General features: G+C 34.3%; 1 protein-coding gene across 50 annotated transcripts in view; it reads right to left on the bottom strand.

The window, feature by feature from the left end:
* Positions 1–19,830, bottom strand: part of rimbp2a (RIMS binding protein 2a) — an 82,663-nt gene that overhangs the window by 17,787 nt on the left and 45,046 nt on the right. For 17 of the 50 annotated variants that reach the window (XM_087301013.1, XM_087301007.1, XM_087301011.1 and 14 more), the window contains 8 exons: positions 16,321–16,425; positions 11,569–11,619; positions 10,190–10,210; positions 5,919–6,096; positions 3,078–3,226; positions 816–895; positions 247–356; positions 1–27 (listed from right to left, as the gene is read on the bottom strand). The exon at positions 1–27 is cut by the window's left edge and continues 774 nt beyond it. In XM_087301013.1, coding sequence (XP_087157139.1) covers positions 1–27; positions 247–356; positions 816–895; positions 3,078–3,226; positions 5,919–6,096; positions 10,190–10,210; positions 11,569–11,619; positions 16,321–16,425 — 721 coding nt within the window. Of the gene's footprint in view, positions 28–246; positions 357–815; positions 896–3,077; positions 3,286–5,918; positions 6,097–10,189; positions 10,211–11,568; positions 11,620–16,320; positions 16,426–16,518; positions 16,554–19,830 lie in introns of all 50 variants that reach the window. The other 33 variants (XM_087301042.1, XM_087301040.1, XM_087301047.1 and 30 more) reach the window with 5 other exon arrangements.

Raw genomic sequence — 19,830 nt, 5'->3', positions numbered from 1 at the left:
GGCCACGCTGGCCATCCAGCAGCTCCCCTGGAGCAAGACAAAAAATAGAAAGATCTCATAAGCTGCGGCAGATTTCATTACATAAAATGTAATTGTGATGCATGTCATTAAAATACATGCTGCCAGGTATTTCCTACTGATTAAACCCACTGTTAGTCTTTGCCTTTTATTTATTCTGCAGTATCCATAAGCAAACAAGTTACTCAATTTTTTATGCAATATCAATAGTGTTACAACATTAATTACCTTCATAAAATCCATCATCGTCCATGTTCCCATATACATACAAATACTTCCCTGCCACAAGGGGGAGCTCTGCTTCGGGATGTTCATTAGGTCCATCGTAGGGATTATAACTGACCAAAATAGCAAACAGTAAGTGGGAAAGAAAACAAACATTAAAAGATGTTAAGATTCGTTCATTCATTTTCTTTTCGGCTTAGTCCCTGAACCGCCAACTTATCCAGCATATGCTTTACGCAGCGGATGCCCTTCCAGCTGCAACCCTTCACTGGAAAATGTTAAGATTTTACCAAATAAATTTAAATTGTATTAGTTTCTTTACATTAAATAAGCTCAGTGTAACATACTTTAGAAATTATTTGAAAATGCTAATTTGGTATAACTGCCTCATTTAAGTTACACAGACCTTTTGTTATTCATTTATTTATTGAATACAAAGTTTTATAAAGCAGTATTTGAACGTAAATATTTAGTCAAATTAAAAATGACTTTTCATCAATTTAATGCTAAAAATACCCAAAACTTTTCTAAACATCATCAGATAAATAGTGGCTAAGCTTTAAGAAAAGTACCTGTAGCGGGCAGTGCAAAGACGGACCTGGCCTGTGTATCTCGTTTTGGACCTCGAAGGTGGCCTCACCTCATCATCCATCTATGAACACAGGAAATCATCTCAAATTTTCATGTTAACCATAGCAACAATAATATACTATGACAGTATTACAGAGACATTGTCATTATGTAACATCCTTTTATTTCCAGTTCTGCTTCCAATGTGCACAGTGTATGCATGTGTTCATGGATGATCTGATTCATGTATGATGAAGTGTATGGAGTGGAGATGATTACTACCGATTTGCATTGATGTCAATCAGAGAGACAGGGAAAGAGCAAAGCTAAAGTGTGTAATATCTATGATGATAACAGCAGCACAAAATGGAATGGCAAAAACAATGACAGGTTTTGCCATTGTTGTGAGCAAAAGTTTGGTTGCAGCACTGAGTCAAAGAACCAGATTTACCCAATAACAACAACCAAAAAAAGTGTGCGAGTCCCTCAAATTAAGGAACAAAGATGAACATTCTCAATTACAAATCAACCAATGGGCAAATATGTATGAGTGCAAAGAAAATAATTTGATATTCATGATCTCAAAGCTTGCCTTCATGAAAAAAGTTGTAATTTAATTAACGCAGATATGATACACTAATAATTGAACAAAAAGTATTGTTTTTTTTCATTGAGGCCTATTTATTTATTGGTCAAAAGTAGGCACTCACAAAATAGACAAGCTTAATTTAAGTGAAGTTTACTTCTAAACTAATTTTAGAGGGATCACATGCTTATGATTGACCACAGCTGGTCCCGCATTAACGCATGATGACCAATCAGATGATTCCTAGCTCACTATAAATAATCAAAGATTCTTACCTCAGTTATCTTCATTTTGAAGTATCCCCCCTTCCACCCCTACTCCTTCTCCCTTTTCCTTGACAGGGTGGGACGGCAGAACAGTGCTTAGCACTGTTGCCTCACAGCAAGAAAGTCACTGTTTCAAGTCCTTACTGTGTGGATTTTACATGTTCTCCCTATGCTCGCGTGGGATTCCCCTGGGTTTTCCAGTTTCCTCCCACAGTCCAAAGACATGTAACATAGGTGAATTGACCAAACCAAATTGGCACCATAGATGAGCTCTTAAACAGCAGTATATCTCTCTATAGCAATCCCTTATTGCCATTGTCCATAACTAAGCAGGGGAGTTCTCGAAACCCAACTGAGCTCAAACTCCCCTCTCGCCCTGCAAATGTATGGGAACCCCGGGCTTAAGAATCTTATGAGCTCTGGCCTCTCTCCTAGGACAGCATGCCAAACACCCTTTATAATCAATCATCAGCAGTGTGAACTTTTGAAGTGACCATAAGACATAATCCTTCTAGATGCAGAGGTGAAAGACTTCAAAACTAAACAGCACTCATGTCACGCAACTCATGTTTACTTACAGTAAGCCATATCTGACTGTATTTATGTGAAATAAACCACAAGATGTACATTTTGGCAGCTGCTTGTGATGGCAATATGTGATTCCCTAAGGTAGTCTTTTAATTCCTGAAGTAAATTTAAAATAACATATCTGGCAAACAATTTGTTCGGACAATGTGTTTCTTTGGCATTCCAAATAAATGAACACTCTCAGTTCTCTAGGGCACCGACTCCTGGCAGTTACAACTTGCAGCCATTTCAAGCACAACATTTAAGACATGCTTTTTAAAGTATTAAATAGTGGTGCAAATACACATAATTTGATCAAAGCAAACAATAGTAAATCACCTTGATTCATTTTATTCTCACCCTCCCATAAATTTAGCATCTGACCAGGAAGATCATACAAATGCATATTTCAGGTGCAAAAACAGCCATGTCTTTACAGTTTTAGTGCCATTCTTCACTGCACATGTTTAGTAAATATGCACAGTACTAAGTTTTATGCACAGTTTTACCACCAAAAAGCAGGCGGAAGCAGTTAAATTCGGCCCAAAGTGCAAGATCACAAATTATTTAGGATTATGTTTAAGCATCTAAAGTCTCACAAGTATCTGATTTAAGTTTCAGACTTTCTTTAAAGCATCTCAGAAGCATCAGAAAATCTTTAAACCAAACATCTGATGTGAGGTCATTTATGCTCCTAATTATAGAGAGGCCAATTATAAAAGCATGAAACTAGCACATATATTCTCCCTAGTAAAATGCAGGCAGATAAACAGATACTGCTTTTTGCTCACAGCAATGTTTAGCGGAATGATCAGATTATGTGTGGTTGGCTGAGAGAGACCAACCTCTGAGAGGGATGCTTGCATGGGGCTGCTGGAGCGACTCCGGGTTTGGACAGTGGGTTTGACCGTCAGCTGCTCTGGTTTGTCTCTCTTGTGTTGCTGTACTATGGGCAGTTCTGAGACCAGTGGAGATCCGTCAGATCTCTCATCACCTGCAAGCATGAGTTACTGCGTTCATGAGTGATTGCGTTCAATGAACAATAGGATGAATCTGAAAAAAAAAATGAATCTAAATAAGGCTGTGAAGTAAGATGCAAAACTTAAAATAGGTTTTAGTTAAAAAAATGTTTTAATGTAAAACCTAACCAGGGACGAGAGCTGCAAATTAGCTTTATGCTATTTGCCCTATGTACGCAACATTGGTTATCTTTGTATAACAATGTCAAGTGTATTGTCCCTGTAAAATAAATTAAATAATAATAAATTATTTACCTGTGCATGTATTACTGTAAAAAGCAGAAAAGTCTGATCTCAACTTAGTTGACCGGTTTCTCCACAGATTAATACCCACTGTGGTTGATACAGTATAGGTTTAAACACTGGAAAAATTATATTTCAATTATTAAAATTCCTCAAGTTTGTATAATAATAGCTGTTCTAGTTTTTATTATTTAAAAAGAGTGCTGCAGTTATTTATTTGTGATAAATTCCTTAAATAAGGTCTGTGAATAACACAAATCTCAAGAAACCATATTTTCACATTTTATTTAAAGTCATTAAAATACCCACGTGTGAGCTTTTAACTTATGCTATTTTTAACAAGTGGCTTATCGGGAGATTCATCACACCAAACTAGTAAATTCATATACTCACAAGTATGCTTACACTGTAAAAAATGTTGGCTTTCATACAGTCGATTAGTGTTGGGGCAACATGAAGGAATTAAGTTCATTTATTAGATTTTACAAATAGAAGTGGATTGAACATAAAACAAAAAAGTTATCCCCAAAAAAACTCAAGAATTGTGTTATCTCAGCTTATTTTAAATAAATAGTTTAAACAAACAGCAAACGTAATTTGAGCGTAATTAAAGGTGCTGTGTGTAAATTTGACTTTTCTAAAGCATAAAAATACAATAATATATTTGCAGATATTTAAGAAACATAGCAAGTGAACATTCTTGTTTATCTAAAAAACAATTCTGACGTCAGATATTCTGCTTTGAAAATGGGTGAACGGAACGGCTGTTTTTGTTTTCGTCATTCAACCTGCCCAATGCCACTTTAGCCAATTGTATTTCAGCACCCCGGGTTGCCATGAAAACTGCATATTTCATTCATTCATTCATTTATTCATTCATTCACAAAGGCTCTCAAAGTATGCGTCCATGACCGAAATGCGACCTCTGGTGGACAGTAGCAGACTCCAAAATGAGACCCAGATTCAGAGATCCACATGAGGTTATTAATTCGCAAATAATAGATGCGTAAACAGTAGGTGAGCAGGTTACATTGTAACCCTGTTTCCTAACAACACGCTACGTGACGTGATTTGCAGTGATAAGCAATTTGGCTGTTTGCACCAGACGAAACATGACAGAAATTTAAACACAATCATTCAGAAGCACAGAATATGCACTCTCATAAAGTGGTAAGATTTATAATCAAATTAGTACATGCTGTACATGCTGAATTACTGATATGTGTTGGTTTTGAGTCACAGTTCAAAAATTCAATTTCAAATGGTTTGTTTTATTTTCAAGATCTGAGGTGAACTATCTGCTGCTGCTTTTGGTATATGGCAATAAATGTCATGTAAAATGGCATTCAAACTCACATTATCAGCCTTTAACACTGAAAAAAGCACATGAAGTGTACCTGAGGTGCTCATTGTCAAAGTTGTCTGTTGTTCAGCTGCAAGAAAGCCATTTCTAATATATCAATTCAAAGTATTGGCTAGAACAAAAAACACTTTAAATATTGATAATATTGCTTCTATCACGTGCTGTTGCTTTTATATAGAACATGTTTTAAATCAGCCTTTAGGCTTGATCATCAGACTCACTCCTGTTGGTCCTCAATCTGGCAACCTGCGCTCGCATTTGTTTTATCCAGGAATGTTATACTTAGTTTAACCACTGGTTGTCAAACTTACATACTGCACCTTTAAGTTTATAATGTTCTTCATTAATCAGATTTTCAGATCAAATTTTTAAATTATTTAAGTAAAAGCTGAAAGAATTGCCTGCGTTTAGCTTTTACATCTGCCAATTGCCTTTAGGCTTCTAAATTTAAAAAGGTTGTGCTCTTCAGTACAGGAGTCATGAACTATTGATGGTCACAGAGATTATTTTCTGCAATAATCCAAAAGCCAATGGAAAATCCTAATGTTTTTCCCCCCAAGGGAATCAGGGGGATGCCAACTTCTTGGCTGGCCTACAAAAATGCATCACTGCAGCACTCAGTTTAAAATCTCAAAAAATTATTTAAATAAAAAGTACTATGATTTTACCATGATACAATGATAAAATGGGCTTCTTATATAACATGTATGGATGCATAGGAATGTTTTTTAATCATATTTACTGTGCATGGTACTCTAAAAAAAGTAACATTACTGTTACTCCATGCTAATACCATGCAATAAAACATGCTAATACAATAAAAGGGTCCAAAACATGGTAAAACCATGATACATATTTTGTGAATGCAATATGTTTCTTGGCTGCAAACACATATTGAAAAAAGGGCAACCGAGAGATATTTTTATGTAAATTAGCTGCATTTCAGGAAGGCCAGAGCTGCTGGAAAGGTGTTATCAAAACTGCCCACAATATTGTAAAATAACTGTGATTCATGTGGGAGAAAATACACCTCCAAATGTTTTTAAAAATGCTTCGCTCACTTTTTTCTGCCTGGCGCTGCAGGCTGTTGTAACTGTTGCACAAGTTTTTCTCCTGTGAGTCAGTGTTGAGTGTATCCTCGGCGTCTGACCCCAGGTGATATTTCTCCAGCTCTTTCGACAAAATATTGCACTGCTCACTCTGTGCCCGGCATTTCTGCTCTAAGTCATGAACCTTGACCTTTGAGGGTCACAGTAAAGAATAAAAAAGAAAGAAATACACAAGCGATGAAATGGAATCGTTTATATCATACAAAGGAATAAATACACTAATCTGTAGCAATGGTTCTCAAATGGTTTCACTTTAGGAGCCGCCAAGATGCAAAATCATGCCCAACAAAAATGAACATTTTTACCATGACAGACACAGCTGCAAGCGAAAACTGACGATTTAGCAGTCTGGCACATGGAACAAACATTGGGCAAAAAACTGTACTATTAGGAAAATGCCTGCTATTAGACAAATTACCCAGCATTGAAAAATAAAATGTTATAAACTTGATTGGATGCGAAGCCTGTGAACATGAGTTTGTAGTTGTTTTCTCCTTTTAGAGGCTTATAAGCCTATTTATTCAGATGATCTAAGTAGCCATTTTTTAGGAAAAATTTTTTTTTGGAAATAGTCTTATTTTAGCTATACAGTTAAGTTTTTAAAATGTTTGAGGCATTTAGCTGATCTCCGTGTCGAACAGAAGCTCATTTAGCTTAGTTTAGCCTCAATAATTGAATCGGATAAAACTATTAGTATGACCAAAGAGTTTCAATAATTTTCCTATTTAAAAATTGACCCTTCTGTAGTTGCATTGTGTGCTAAGAACAACAAAACATGAAAAGTTGCTATTCTCTTAGCCGACCTATACTCTGCAATGATGCGCAATGGGACTATTTTAGGCAAATAAGTAATATCATTGCATCTGCTCACTGCAAAAATAGCTTTTCTTACTTATAATTTTTGTTTTATTTCTAGTCTAAGTATCTAAAAATTAAGTCAAAAAGCATTTTCTAGACAACAAAAAAAAATTTATACAAAGATTAAAACAGAGAGAGACCTTTTGGATCTATACAATAAAATTTCAAAAAAGCAAATTAGATTTTTCTCCTTTTTTTGTAATTTCCCCCCCCTCTTTTTTATATGTTCTATAATGTTTCATTTATATATTGTTTAATATATATTTATTGATGTATGTGTATGTGTGTATATGTATGTGCATGTTTATGCATTTATTTGTACAATATACTAGTTTATCTGTCTCTATATACATATTTTTGTGGTTTCATTCTATATTTGTTGTACTATTTGAGAGATATGTTGTATATTTTTCATATTTTTCCACATTTTTGAGTGCCTTGGACTGATTTTTGCTGTTTATACTAATGAATCCCTTACCCAAAGAGCACAGACACATTATTTAAGCTACCCCTGAGCACTTTTTGTTTGATTTAAAAAAAATATATATAATATATAAGTAGAAAATAGTTAAGAAATAGTATGTCAAAATTAAGCGATTTTTCCGTAAAACAATTCAAACAGTCTGCCAAAGGGGTAAGCAAAATATTTTATTTTGCTAGTTTTGACAGTATTATTTTGCTTATAGCGTTGGCAGATGATTTAGCTTATTTTAGGAAAAATCACTTAATTTGGCGTATTATTCCCTTTAAAAGACTATTGTTTGCTATAAAATGCTTCTTGACTAAGACAAAGAATCTAAGTAAGGTAAGCTTTTTGCAGTGCCGCTGCAGCTATGGTATGGCAGCAAAATCCCTTGATTATTAAGCTCTAATGAGAATATAGTTCATAGCCATATCGAGCTAGAGAATAGCAGCTTCCATTTTCTGTTGGTTTTAGTACTATGTAACTACAAGAGATTCAACCTTTAAGTATGAAAATTATTGACTTTTTTTTTTTGAGTGAGATGGAAGTGGTCTCATCCAATTCAATGATTTATGCTTAACTATAAACTAAAAGTGCTATCTTCAGAGCCAGAGGTTGGCTGAATAGATTGTGAATTGGTAAAACACAGCTGTTTAACTCTATGGAATCGGCTGCACGATATAGACCATTTTGATGCATGTAATTGTAAACAATAACAATGGTCTTAATGTATTTGCTGTTTTACATTTTTAGTTTCCGTAGCTTCAGAGAATTCACAAAAGTCCACATATTGATAATTGATGTTATGATTTCTGAATTTATGAATTTTAATGTTAAGTTATTATTGAATTGCCTCATATTTCAGTTGTGAAATAGTTTAACAACAAGCAGGAATTGTTCATGGGCCAATGACACATTAAAATGGTCTACTAGAAAAATCGGACAAGATTTTGTTATTAAGCGATATATATTGCGACATGAATACAATTTCACCACATGACTTGAATATCTTTATCTGTAAGGAATTTAATCATTTTAGATTGATGTAGGGGAGTGCATATGCATACAATATAAGAAACCATCTAAAGACATAGACAAATACAATAAAGAAAAAGATACAAATGAAATAAACAGTGTTTATACTAACAGTATTCAGGTATCCAGAAATTGAATAATCAAATGCAAAATAATACAGCATAATCTTCATTTTATAAATATTATTGATTAAATTAATTGTTATTAAAGTTACAAAACGGTACAATTTTTCCAATCCTCATACAGTTACAGGCCTCAAAAACACATGCTAATGATAAATTATATTCCAGACTCAACATTGTATATCCTGCGATGTGACTATTGTGAATGATCACATTGCGAAAACAAAGCTGAAACGATATATTGTGCAGCCTTACTATAGGGAACTTGAAAATAAGCCTATTTCCAAAAAAAAAAAAAAAAGGTGGCTTGTTCCTTTAACACAATAAAAGATTTTTATAAAGTAAAATGAAATGCTGTGTCCTTTTACATAAAATTACATTTAACTAGTGCATGTTTAAGTTTTACAAACAATACAAAGTCAGAGCATTGGTTTTGTCCCTGTTGGCAAAAATAGAAAAGATCTGTGAACCACTTCTGGGTTGTGACCCACTTGTTGAGAACCACTGAACTACAGAAATACTGTATCTATAGTACAGAATATAAACAATCAACGTAATGACAAATTATCTGCTTGTGAAAAGAGACCTGAGAGAAGCTTTTTGCATTTCATCAGCAAAAAAAATTAAAATACAGAGCTCCAACTGGCTTTGAACAATGGCTTAACACAGAGCACCTGCTTCAAGGCATGCAATAAGAGCACTTTTAGTGGCATTAGAGGTTTAAATAAACACACACGCACACACAGGTTAAGAGTATTATCTAACCAGATCATAATACTGATACAGTCACATAATTTCACCTAGTTTTACCCCAACTAAAGACCTGATGCAACAGTCTGTCACAGGGAAACATTAACAATTCATGGCCACACAGAGGAGTGCAGCAGCATAGATAATAAACTGATGCACAAAAAGCAAGGATTTTAAAGTGACAGATTATCCAAACATGACAATTCTGCCATTATTTACACATCCCCTCATGTCATTGTTAATATAAGGCGATCCGTTAATAAATAATTATTTTAGTCAGTTCTTTAAATCAAAGGTAAACAAACTCCCCAATAAAGGCAATAGCCACATTTGCAATGCTTTTTTTGTGCTTTGTGCTGTATATGAAGCTAGAAAGCTGGATTGTGACCCTGTATGACAAAAACAGTAAGCGTACATTTTATTTGATATATATTATTTGGCATGAAAGCTGAATAAATAAGCTTTCCATTAATGTATAGATTCTTAGGAAAGAACTATATTTGTCCAAGATACTCTAAATACTGAGAAAATCACTTTTAAAGTTGTGCAAATTAAGCCCTGTGGAATGCATTACTAATCAAAAAATATGTTTTGCTATACTTATGGTAAGAAATTTACAATATATCTTCATGGTACATCTTTACATAATATTCTAATGATTTTTGACATGAAAGAAATATCAATCATTTTGATCCATTTAATGTATTATTGCCAAAAATATACCCATGCAACTTGAGACTGATTTTGTGCTCCAGGGTCACAAATATGGAACAAAATATGAGTTAATGAATCAAAATTTCTGTTTTTTTTTATTTTATTAGTGGAGGAAAGTTTAGAAGCTTTGAAACAAGTACACAATGAAAAAAAAGACATTTCCAGGGTGAATTATTCATAGTTTAATGTATGTTTTTTTGTAAGCCTCTCATGACAGAGAGAGAAAAAACTAATATGGAAGGTTACCAAAAAAAAAACTGCATGAGTGTGAGTGTGTGTACCTGCATTTTGTCCATATGGCTCTGTTTAAACACAAAAGGAAAAAAAATGAAAATCAGAATGATCGGGGTCAGAGATGAAAAATAACACAAAACTAAAAATATTCAACTATGGGGGGAAAAGGATAAACTGAATGGCTTAAAACTAGGGATGCTTCGGCCGATCGGCTAGAGATCGGTATTGGCTGATAATCACATTTAATGACTCGATTTTTTACTCACCAATCTGGCCGATCGCACAAACTGATGTGTTTGTTTACGATTTTTACATCGGCTCCCAACACAGCAGCTAAAAATATATACAGATGTGGTGCGACTTCTGTTTATACAGTTTATTTGCACGACTCGCATGAGCGATGGTCTCTTTGATGCAACCATTGTATATCCAGTGTTTTGAGCTGCTGTGACTAGTGTCTCCTCCAACCATGTGACTTCTGCCAGAAGCTCTGCGAGTCTCCCGCATATTCATAGCTGCTCTATGAGACGCACAAATCATAGCGACGAGAGTAGATGAGCAAGAGAACAGATCGTGAGAGGCACATCGATAGTGTAAGTAAGCATTATAGTTGTTAGGTAAAATGAATAGATATAACTTTTTGTAATATACTTATTGCAAAAAACAAACGTGTATAGACCTATTTCCTTTTAGTTAAGAAGTCATACATATATAGGTTTGCATCTTAACTTTTCTAAATGTTTTTTTCAGTGAAACATGTTAAATGATTATTTCATCACTTGCAATGTTCTTAAACAGCATTGTCAATCATTTTTCTTGGCAGATTTTTTTATCTTTTTTGTTCCTTAAAGCTGCTTTTGACCATGACATGTCCACACTTAATGGTTAAAAGAGACATGTTTAAGGGATTATATGAAACACCCTTCATTTATTCTTTAAGGTAAGGCGAGATCTCCACTTAAGTATCATACTTACAGGTAAAATTTGCTTTATGCATTAGCAATGACAAGGAATCATGACTCTGTAAAAATCCAGATCGAAGCATCCCTACTTAAAAACAAAATATTAGGGTATACAATAAAAAACAATATCACAGATGGAAAGAAGCAAAAATGATGAAGGTTGTGAAAATAAGGAACCACAAGAAGGATGCCCCGTTGAGGATATAAGCTCTTAAGCTGACCATACATGACAAGCAGAAGCTTCTCAGAGCGGACCGAATGTCAGACATTGTGGTCTTTTATCAAAGACAAGAGAGATCCAGACAGGCCTCGCTGGTCCCTTCTAAATTTATCTAGATAATTTGGCTAGACGGGTCCTTTCTGCACGAAAGGCAGCCCTTGCTGACCAAGCCAGAAGTGTAAATTAAGCTTTTTTATAGAAAGATGCCAAAGCATGGAGGAAAAGGAAATAGGTTATATTTTACCTCTAGCAGATGCACCACTTCTTCTCGCTCTTTCTCAGCTTCAGCCTGAACCTGAAAATAAGAGATAGCACATTTAGGTTAGTTGTACAAGTGTGATTCCATTCACTCAAAACCTAATCAACATCACAAAGTATCTGCAACCTCAGCAGGACATTATAATCTCACATCGATTGTGAAAGATTTGCCAAGATTTGTTTGGCAAAACTGCTTCTTCTAACTTCACACAGATTTATTGATCCCAGAAAGGAAATTCCTTATCTGAAGGACAAAACTGTGAGTCAGAGTTTACAGTAGTTACTCATAAGTGAGTAAAATTATAGTGAAATATGTTTGTTGGCAAGTAGGAAGTTAAGACCAGTGTAAAGAAATAAATTACAAATAGTCAAATTACTGTGAGTAGTTTTTCTCTGGAATTAGGTAGTTTTAAAAATGTGTACTTTTACTTGGGAAGCATTTTTAGTGCTGTATTAGTACTTTTACTGAAGCATTTTCCTTCAACCTGCAGTCACTAATTTATATGTTTATTTTTTTCGTGTCTACACTGATTGGCTAAGTAAAATAATCAGTCCCGTAATTCCAGTCTAATTAAATCATTTATAGAAAAATTGCATCAGACCTCAAAACATGGATACATTATGAATGCAGCAAACATGTACAGTGTCTAAGCATGAAAAGTCTCCAAGAAGACTTCCACACATAGACTGTTTAGACTGCAAAACGAGAAGATGAGAAATATGCCAACTGTATGATGACTGAAATCTCCAAATGACCTAACTGAATAGACTACAGAATGTTACGTTTTCAAATACATTTCCCTTAGCTTACACAGATTTTGCTCCTCATGTAAATCCATCAACCTGCTTTGTGTGGGCTTTTTAGGTGCATATATTCATGTTCTTACTATAATTGAATCTCACAATTTTAACTTATAATCAATGAATGGCAAATATTTTAAGAAAATGTCACTGATGTAAGCTACATCCACAGACTAAAGCAAATACTCTGGACTGCTGAACGAATCACTTGCACTACCCTTTCTACACTTTAAGAACTGTATTCTTCCAGAGTGAGTAAAAGGGCTTGCAAAATCACTCTGGACCCCTCACACCCAGCACACTTTCTGTTTGAACAGTCGGCGCTACAGAGCACCAAGCACAAAAACAGCCAAACACAGGAATAATTTCTTTCCCCAGGCCATCTACCCTAATGAACAGTTAAATATTACCCTACTATGCAATAAACAAATGCAATATTTTCTTATATGCACTTGTAAACAGCACCTTATAACAATATACAATGCAATATTTTCTCTACGCATTTGTACACAGCACCTAATAACTTTTATATTTATAACAAATCTGTACATACAATTCACCATCCAGAGCTTTTTGACTAATTGCATCTCTGTTTAATGTTTGTTGTGTCATGTTTATTTTCATGTCACTTTATGTACACTGGAAGCTTCTGTAGCCAAAACAAATTCCTTGTGTGTGTGTAAGCACACTTGGCAGTAAAATCAGGTCTGATTCTCATTCATTTTCCTTCAGCTTCAGCTCTATTTCAGGTGTCGCCACAGCTGAATGAACCACCAACTATTTCAGTATTTTTTTACGCAGCACATGCCCTTCCAGCTGCAACCCAGTTCACACACACATTCATACACTACCGCCAACTTAGTTCATTCAATTCACTTATCCAAACTCCACACAGAAATGCCAACTGGCCCAGCCGGGACTCGAACCAGTGACCTTCTTGCTGAGACGTGACTAACCACTAACCTCTCAGCCACTGTGCTGCCTGAGTAGTGTTTAAAAACATATATTTACTCACACTACATTTTTGGCAAGTAATGGTACATTTACTTGATGTTGATTTTACAGTACTCTTTCCAACACTGGTTGAGACCCAAATCACATGTATAGATGGGCTACAGTTGCCATGCAAGTTCTGTCAGAAAGTCATTTTAAGCATATATGCCAATGTCGTTAGTGAGATGAAAGCTCAGTCGAACCCCTCCCTAGGGATCTGCACTGATGCGGTGTCTACTGTCGGCTCTAATTGCTTTGTTTGCCTGTCGCTGCTCCTTCCTGAAAGGCCGCAGACACAAAGGAAAGCAAACAGCTCTGCAGCCATGATCCTATTATGTGATTGCACTGATTTTATCCAGCACTACTATGCCAGAGTATCTATTACTTCCATGTCTGAAGAATATTGTCTTTTCTTTATGACAGCTTCAGCGGAAGGACTGGAAAGGAAGGATGGCATGTCATGATCATTAGATATGATACCATAAAGAACTGATGAAAAAGATGCTGGTAAGATCCATGCTTTAAAATCGCTTCATAGCCTAAAGTTTATCGAGACAAATAAAAGTATAAATAAACGAACATTTATATAAACAATATTTATTCTCTTTTACAATTTTGTATAAATGACAAAATTAGAGCCACTTAAAGCAAATTTATTAGCCCTCATAGATTTTAAGGGTTTGACTAGATTAAATAAGTTAATTAGTTTGGCAAGTTATTAGACAAAGTTTTTTTTTTAACAAATATTTAGTTTTATTCCTGCCAAATTATAAGAAATAAGACCTTATCCGGAAGAAAAATACAATAGGAAATACTATAAAAGTGTCCTTGCTTTGTTAAATAAAAATATAATAATTTAATTCCTGTGGCAATCAAGTCACCATAGTTTACGTTTGCGTGAACTGGAAGCTGCTAAAACTTATTTCAGTACATTGGTGCACTTCCAACTGACACTGAATATTGTATATGGGGTGTAGCTTTCTTTAGTGCATCTTTCCCTAATAGCAGACTAACGGTATGAGGGCCGTGGTTAATAATAATAATAATACCTTTTATTTGCATAGCACATTTCCTACATACATGCAACTCAAAGCGCTTCGCAAACAACAAACAAACAAGCATTGTAAAATAAACCAAATAAACATATGTACGACAAATAAAGCAGAATAAACAGCAAATATACTCAGATAAAAGCATACATATGCATATATGTACCTAATTACACACACATTAGTGCTTACATATGCATATACATGTACACACTGTACATGCATAGTACATACAGTTGAAGTCAGAGTTATTAGCCACCCTTTAAATAATTTTTTTCTTTTTAAAATATTTCCCAAATGATGTTTAACAGACCAAGGAAATTTTTACAATATGTCTGATAATATATTTATAATAATATAATATCTTCTGGAGAAAGTCTTATTTGTTTTATTTCAGCTAAAATAAAAGCAGTTTTAAAAAAAAAAAATTAAGACCATTTTAAGGTCGAAATGATTAGCCCCTTTAAGCTATATATTTTTTCGATAGTCTGCAGAACAAACCATTGTTATACAATAACTTGCATAATAACCTGCCTAGTTAACCTAATTAACCTAGTTAAGCCTTTAATAGTCACTTTAAGCTATATAAAAGTGTCTTGAAAATTAGCTTATTAAATATTATGTACTGTCATCATGTAGATCAAAAATCAAATAAATCATTTATTAGAAATGAGTTATTAAAACTATTTTGTTTAGAATGTGTAAGAAAAAAACTTCTCTCCGTTAAACAGAAATTGGGGAAAAAATAAACAGATGGGCTAATAATTTTGACTTCAACTGTACATACACCTACACAACATATATACATAAAATGCAAACACTTCATATACTGATATATTCATATCCAATTTTAAAAAAAGTGTGTCTCAACACGCTTTTTAAAAACATGAATGTTGGGGGATTCTTTCACTTCATTTGGGAGACAATTGCAAATTTTTGGATCATAGTAACTAAAAGAAGTGCCGCCAGATCACATCTGATTTACAGAGTGAAATTCTAAAAGTCTAGCGCTAAAAGAGCATAGCAAACAGTTTGGATTGTATCTTAATAAGCAGTTAGAAATGTAAGAAGGTGTCAGGTTGTGTAGTGCCTTATAAACTAATAAAAGAATCCTAAATTCTATCCTTTGGTGCACTGGTAACCAGTGTAATTCTATTAATGCTGGTCTAATACGTTCTCGTTTCTTCAATTTCATTAAAACTCTGACTTTTGTATCAGTTGCAACTTCTTTCTAGAACTCTTAGATAATATATAAACAGCATTGCGGAAATCAAGCCAAGAGAAAATAAAAGCATGAATTAATTTCTTAGCATCATTAAAGATAGGAAAGAACAAATTCTGGCAATATTTGGCAAATTATAAAAACATGTTATTTATTAATATGAGATTTAAAGTTTAGATCACAATTGAAAATATAACCCATGTTCTTTATAAGATTAAAGAACACAATTCTGCTTCAATCCTCAGGTTTTTTTGCCCACAATAAAAATTTTTGTTGATTTTTCTTCAACTTAAAAAAAAATGCAGCCATTCATTGTACAATACTGGACATACAACTTTTTGCTTACATCAGTGTCTCTGGGCTCAACAGAAATGTATAATTGAATGTCATCAGTATAAAGATGATAATCCAAGTGGTAAAAAGTGGTTAAGAATATTGTTGAAAAAATGACATCAACAGAGAAGGACTGCCTCTTCAAATGTGAAATAGTCAGAGTTTATTTAATGATACCCAACTTGGACAGATTAATTTTAAGTGTTCTTAAAAAGATTAACTATGCAAGCTATCAAAATAAACATTGTCATTTTGATTTCACATAACCTTTAAAAACTTTGCATTTGTGTGTGTGTGTGTGTGTGTGTGTGTGTGTGTGTGTGTGTGCAGCTGTTTTTACCTTCTGCAGAAGGTTGATCTCCTGCTGTCTGGAGTTGAGGAAAGCCAGGGCCTGCTCATGCTCTGCCTCCAGTTGCTGCCGTCGATCCGCAGCCTCTCGCATATGCTGAAAAACAAAGAGGAAAAAAGAGAGATCATGTTAAAACCGGGAGTATTTATAGAAACTCCTGCTTTCTTAATAAAACATTGTAAAACAAACCATTAAGCAGTGTTCTGACCTGTTGTTTTCAGGTTCTAAAGAGAAAAATTGGGAAAAGGCATCATGAATAACCACACAGGCGTTTTAACAGACACATTAAGTGCAACAGTGACAGTGAGGGATGATGCTAACCACCATTGATCGACCGGCACAACGAGTAAATACAACATGTCCTGTAAAAATACAGAATCTGAAAACAACACAGCACAAGAACTAATAAATGAAAAAAAATCACTAAAAATACAGAATGTTTGTTTAGATGTCTAGCCTCAGGTTTCCTTCTTTACTCTTGGTTGGTATATTACCAAAATGTCAATATTCAGAACCAATAGCAGTGAAAATGCATGGTTCTTGGTACCAATTTCGAAACGAAAGCAAACTTAAAAACACTAACTAAATAACACTTTATTCATTCATTCATTTTTTTCGGCTTAGTCCATTTATTAATCTGGGGTCGCCACAGCAGAATGAACTGCCAACCTATCCAGCATATGTTTTATGCAGCGGATGACCTTCCAGCTGCAACCCATCACTGGGATACACACTCATTCACACACATACACTACAGACAATTTAGCTTATTCAATTCACCTCTACCCCTTGTTTTTAGACTTGTGGGTGAAATCAGAGCACACAGAGGAAACCCACGCAAACACGGGGAGAACATGCCGACAAGCCGAGACTCAAACCAGCAACCTTCTTGCTGTGAGGCAAACGTGCTACTCACTGCGCAGCCCACACACACTTTATTTTTATTAATAAAGTTAAGCATCATCCAAACAGTTTAAAAGGTTATTTAGTGTTTTTTTTAAATGATTAAAAAAAAATGCATGACTTGTTTATAAAGACCACAGTGCATAGCCTACACCTGATCTTTTCAACTGCTTTTTCTGGACTAACAGTTTCAATTAACTAGAATTTCTATGTTAAGCTGCTTTGGCACAATCTACATTGTCAAAGTGCTATAGATATAAAGATGAATTGAATTTTCTGTTGATAAACTGGCTGTGATATTCACTAGGATCTTAAAATATTTAATCTTCAACTGCAAGTTTTGAGTTCAACCGCAACTTTAGTCCAAATAATGCAAAAACACAAAACACTCTGTTCCTTTTGGGCATATACAGGTCAGAGTCACCATTGGAAACCATTTGAGGATTTATTTTTATTTGTAGATGCGCAATAAAAACAGAACAATATGATTTAATGAAATAAAGCAAGCTCAGTCTACAAAATGCACTCTCTGTCTTTAGCCTACTCTCCTTTTCATGCAGCTCATGGAAGTGTTGGCATGTGATAACAAAATGAATCAGAATGTTCTGCAGTTTATACTGCTAAAGTCACGTTACAGGAGTTGTAAATATAAAACATGTTAAGCTACTAGTAGTCATATAGTTATCCTCCCTTTTCCTCAACAAGTGGATTCAAAGCCACACCATCAGCAGCATGCAGAGGTTGTCATGTATCAGTGCTGATATGAAAAGAGTGTGACTGCTGAGCTTTCACTTTTGCATAGAAACAGGCTGACCGGTTACTTTGTACTTCAGAAAACATGGTAACCTTTTGTTTTATTTATTTATTTTTTTGTACCGACTTGATACCAAAGTACCAGTTGTTTTACCAAAGAGTTAAACTGTACAGGAGTAAAACAGAAGCATATCAGATGTGTTGTGAGGCTTAAAAGCTTAAGCTTCCAAGGTCTAAGAAAAAATTATTTTTCTCTCCATTTGCACACTGTCCTTATATGCATCCTCTTCAAGAAAATCAAAGCCTATTTTTTTTGGTGGCTTTGGTGGAAGTGTTTTAAGCACACATTCACACACCTTAAACACTGCTCAATGCTTTGCATGAACTCAGGAAAAGCTTCAGAAAAGGTAAGCTACTGCAAATGTGCAAATAACCATTTAAAAAGGCAAAATCTAAATCATCAAATGCTTCAGGCCCGTACTTAGCCAGGGGGGATTCGGGTGGTCCTGAAGACCCATCCCTCACTGACAAAAGTCCAGAATTTAGCCCATGCATGAGCTTATTTTTCCTATTTTGACTGGTATGCCATCATAAATAGTGATTATATCCCATCGAAAAAGGCTTTAAGATGAAGCGGAATTGGCTGACGCTTCGATGTGACTTCAGCTAATCAGTTTTGGCCAATGCTAACAAATATTTTCATTTTACAATCTGGTGTAAGAGAAGTTATTTTTTTACTACTGCTTTATTTTTAAACAGAGAAAACATTTACAGGTAACTTTTATGTTAATTCTTGGACATTATTCTTTAAACAAAAAATGAGCAATAAAAAGTTGTGCACCAAAAGTGGACCATATTGAAATTTCTATTTATTTTATTTGAATTTACTATTTTGGCACTTGTTGGTATCCATGAATTTTCAAAAGTACTTTTTTACAAAAGAGGCTAGAAAAATTGTAAGCTCTACATTATTATTATTATTATTATTATTATTATTATGTTAAAAAAATTTCAAATGGCCAAATTCTGACTGAGATTGCTATTTTTTGTAATGATATATGATGTTATAAATATGTGTTTTAAAAATAAGTATTATTTTACATTTCTTGATTATAAATCTTCAGGAAATATTTTTGGTATATCAAAAATGTGGTTATGTTGTTCATTCAACAAGCTTATTTAGCTAAAAAATGTTTAAAATGTCCCTAAAATGTAGTATTTAAATCTTATAATTAAATACAAAATGAGGCGTATAACTGCAAAAAAGGTACACTTTTTGAAAAAAAAAAAGAAACACCCCTATTACCAGGCTGGCTGCGGGCATGTGCTTATGTTATACTATGTGCTTCTAAAATTCTGGCAACCAGTGCTGCAGTTTATTACCATAAAAGTTTCCAGACTTTGTTTAAAGTTTATTGATTTTATGTTCCACAAAATAAAAAACAGACAGCTTTTGACTGACATAAGGGTAGGTAAAATATGACAAAAATGTGTGGTATACTATCCTTCTTAGTGTTTCAGTTTTAAAATAGATGCCCTGAGGATAGTTCAAATAAAACATTTCAGATGGAAATTCAAAAAGCTCTATTTTTTCTTTAAAAGACAATCTTTTATCTTTAAGCTGCTTTGCTGGAACGATTATGCATTTCTGAGGAGAAATAGAGAGAGAGAGAGATTCAGACAACATCAAAAGTCCTGACATTTTGCAGAAAACCTCTTGTTTTCAGCACAACAGTATTGCTACGCTACTTCTCCTACCTCTTCTCATCTCTCTGTAATCATTTATCCCATAGTCAATAATGAGAAAGGTAAGAGAGATAAATACATATTTCTCTTTTTCAAAGA

Source organism: Danio rerio, chromosome 21, assembly GCF_052040795.2.
Source record: "Danio rerio strain M-AB ecotype USA chromosome 21, GRCz13ab, whole genome shotgun sequence".
In the NCBI taxonomy this organism is placed as follows: domain Eukaryota; kingdom Metazoa; phylum Chordata; class Actinopteri; order Cypriniformes; family Danionidae; genus Danio; species Danio rerio.
The sequence above is the reverse complement of the archived record's forward strand: the minus strand, read 5'-3'. Positions and strand labels throughout refer to the sequence as shown.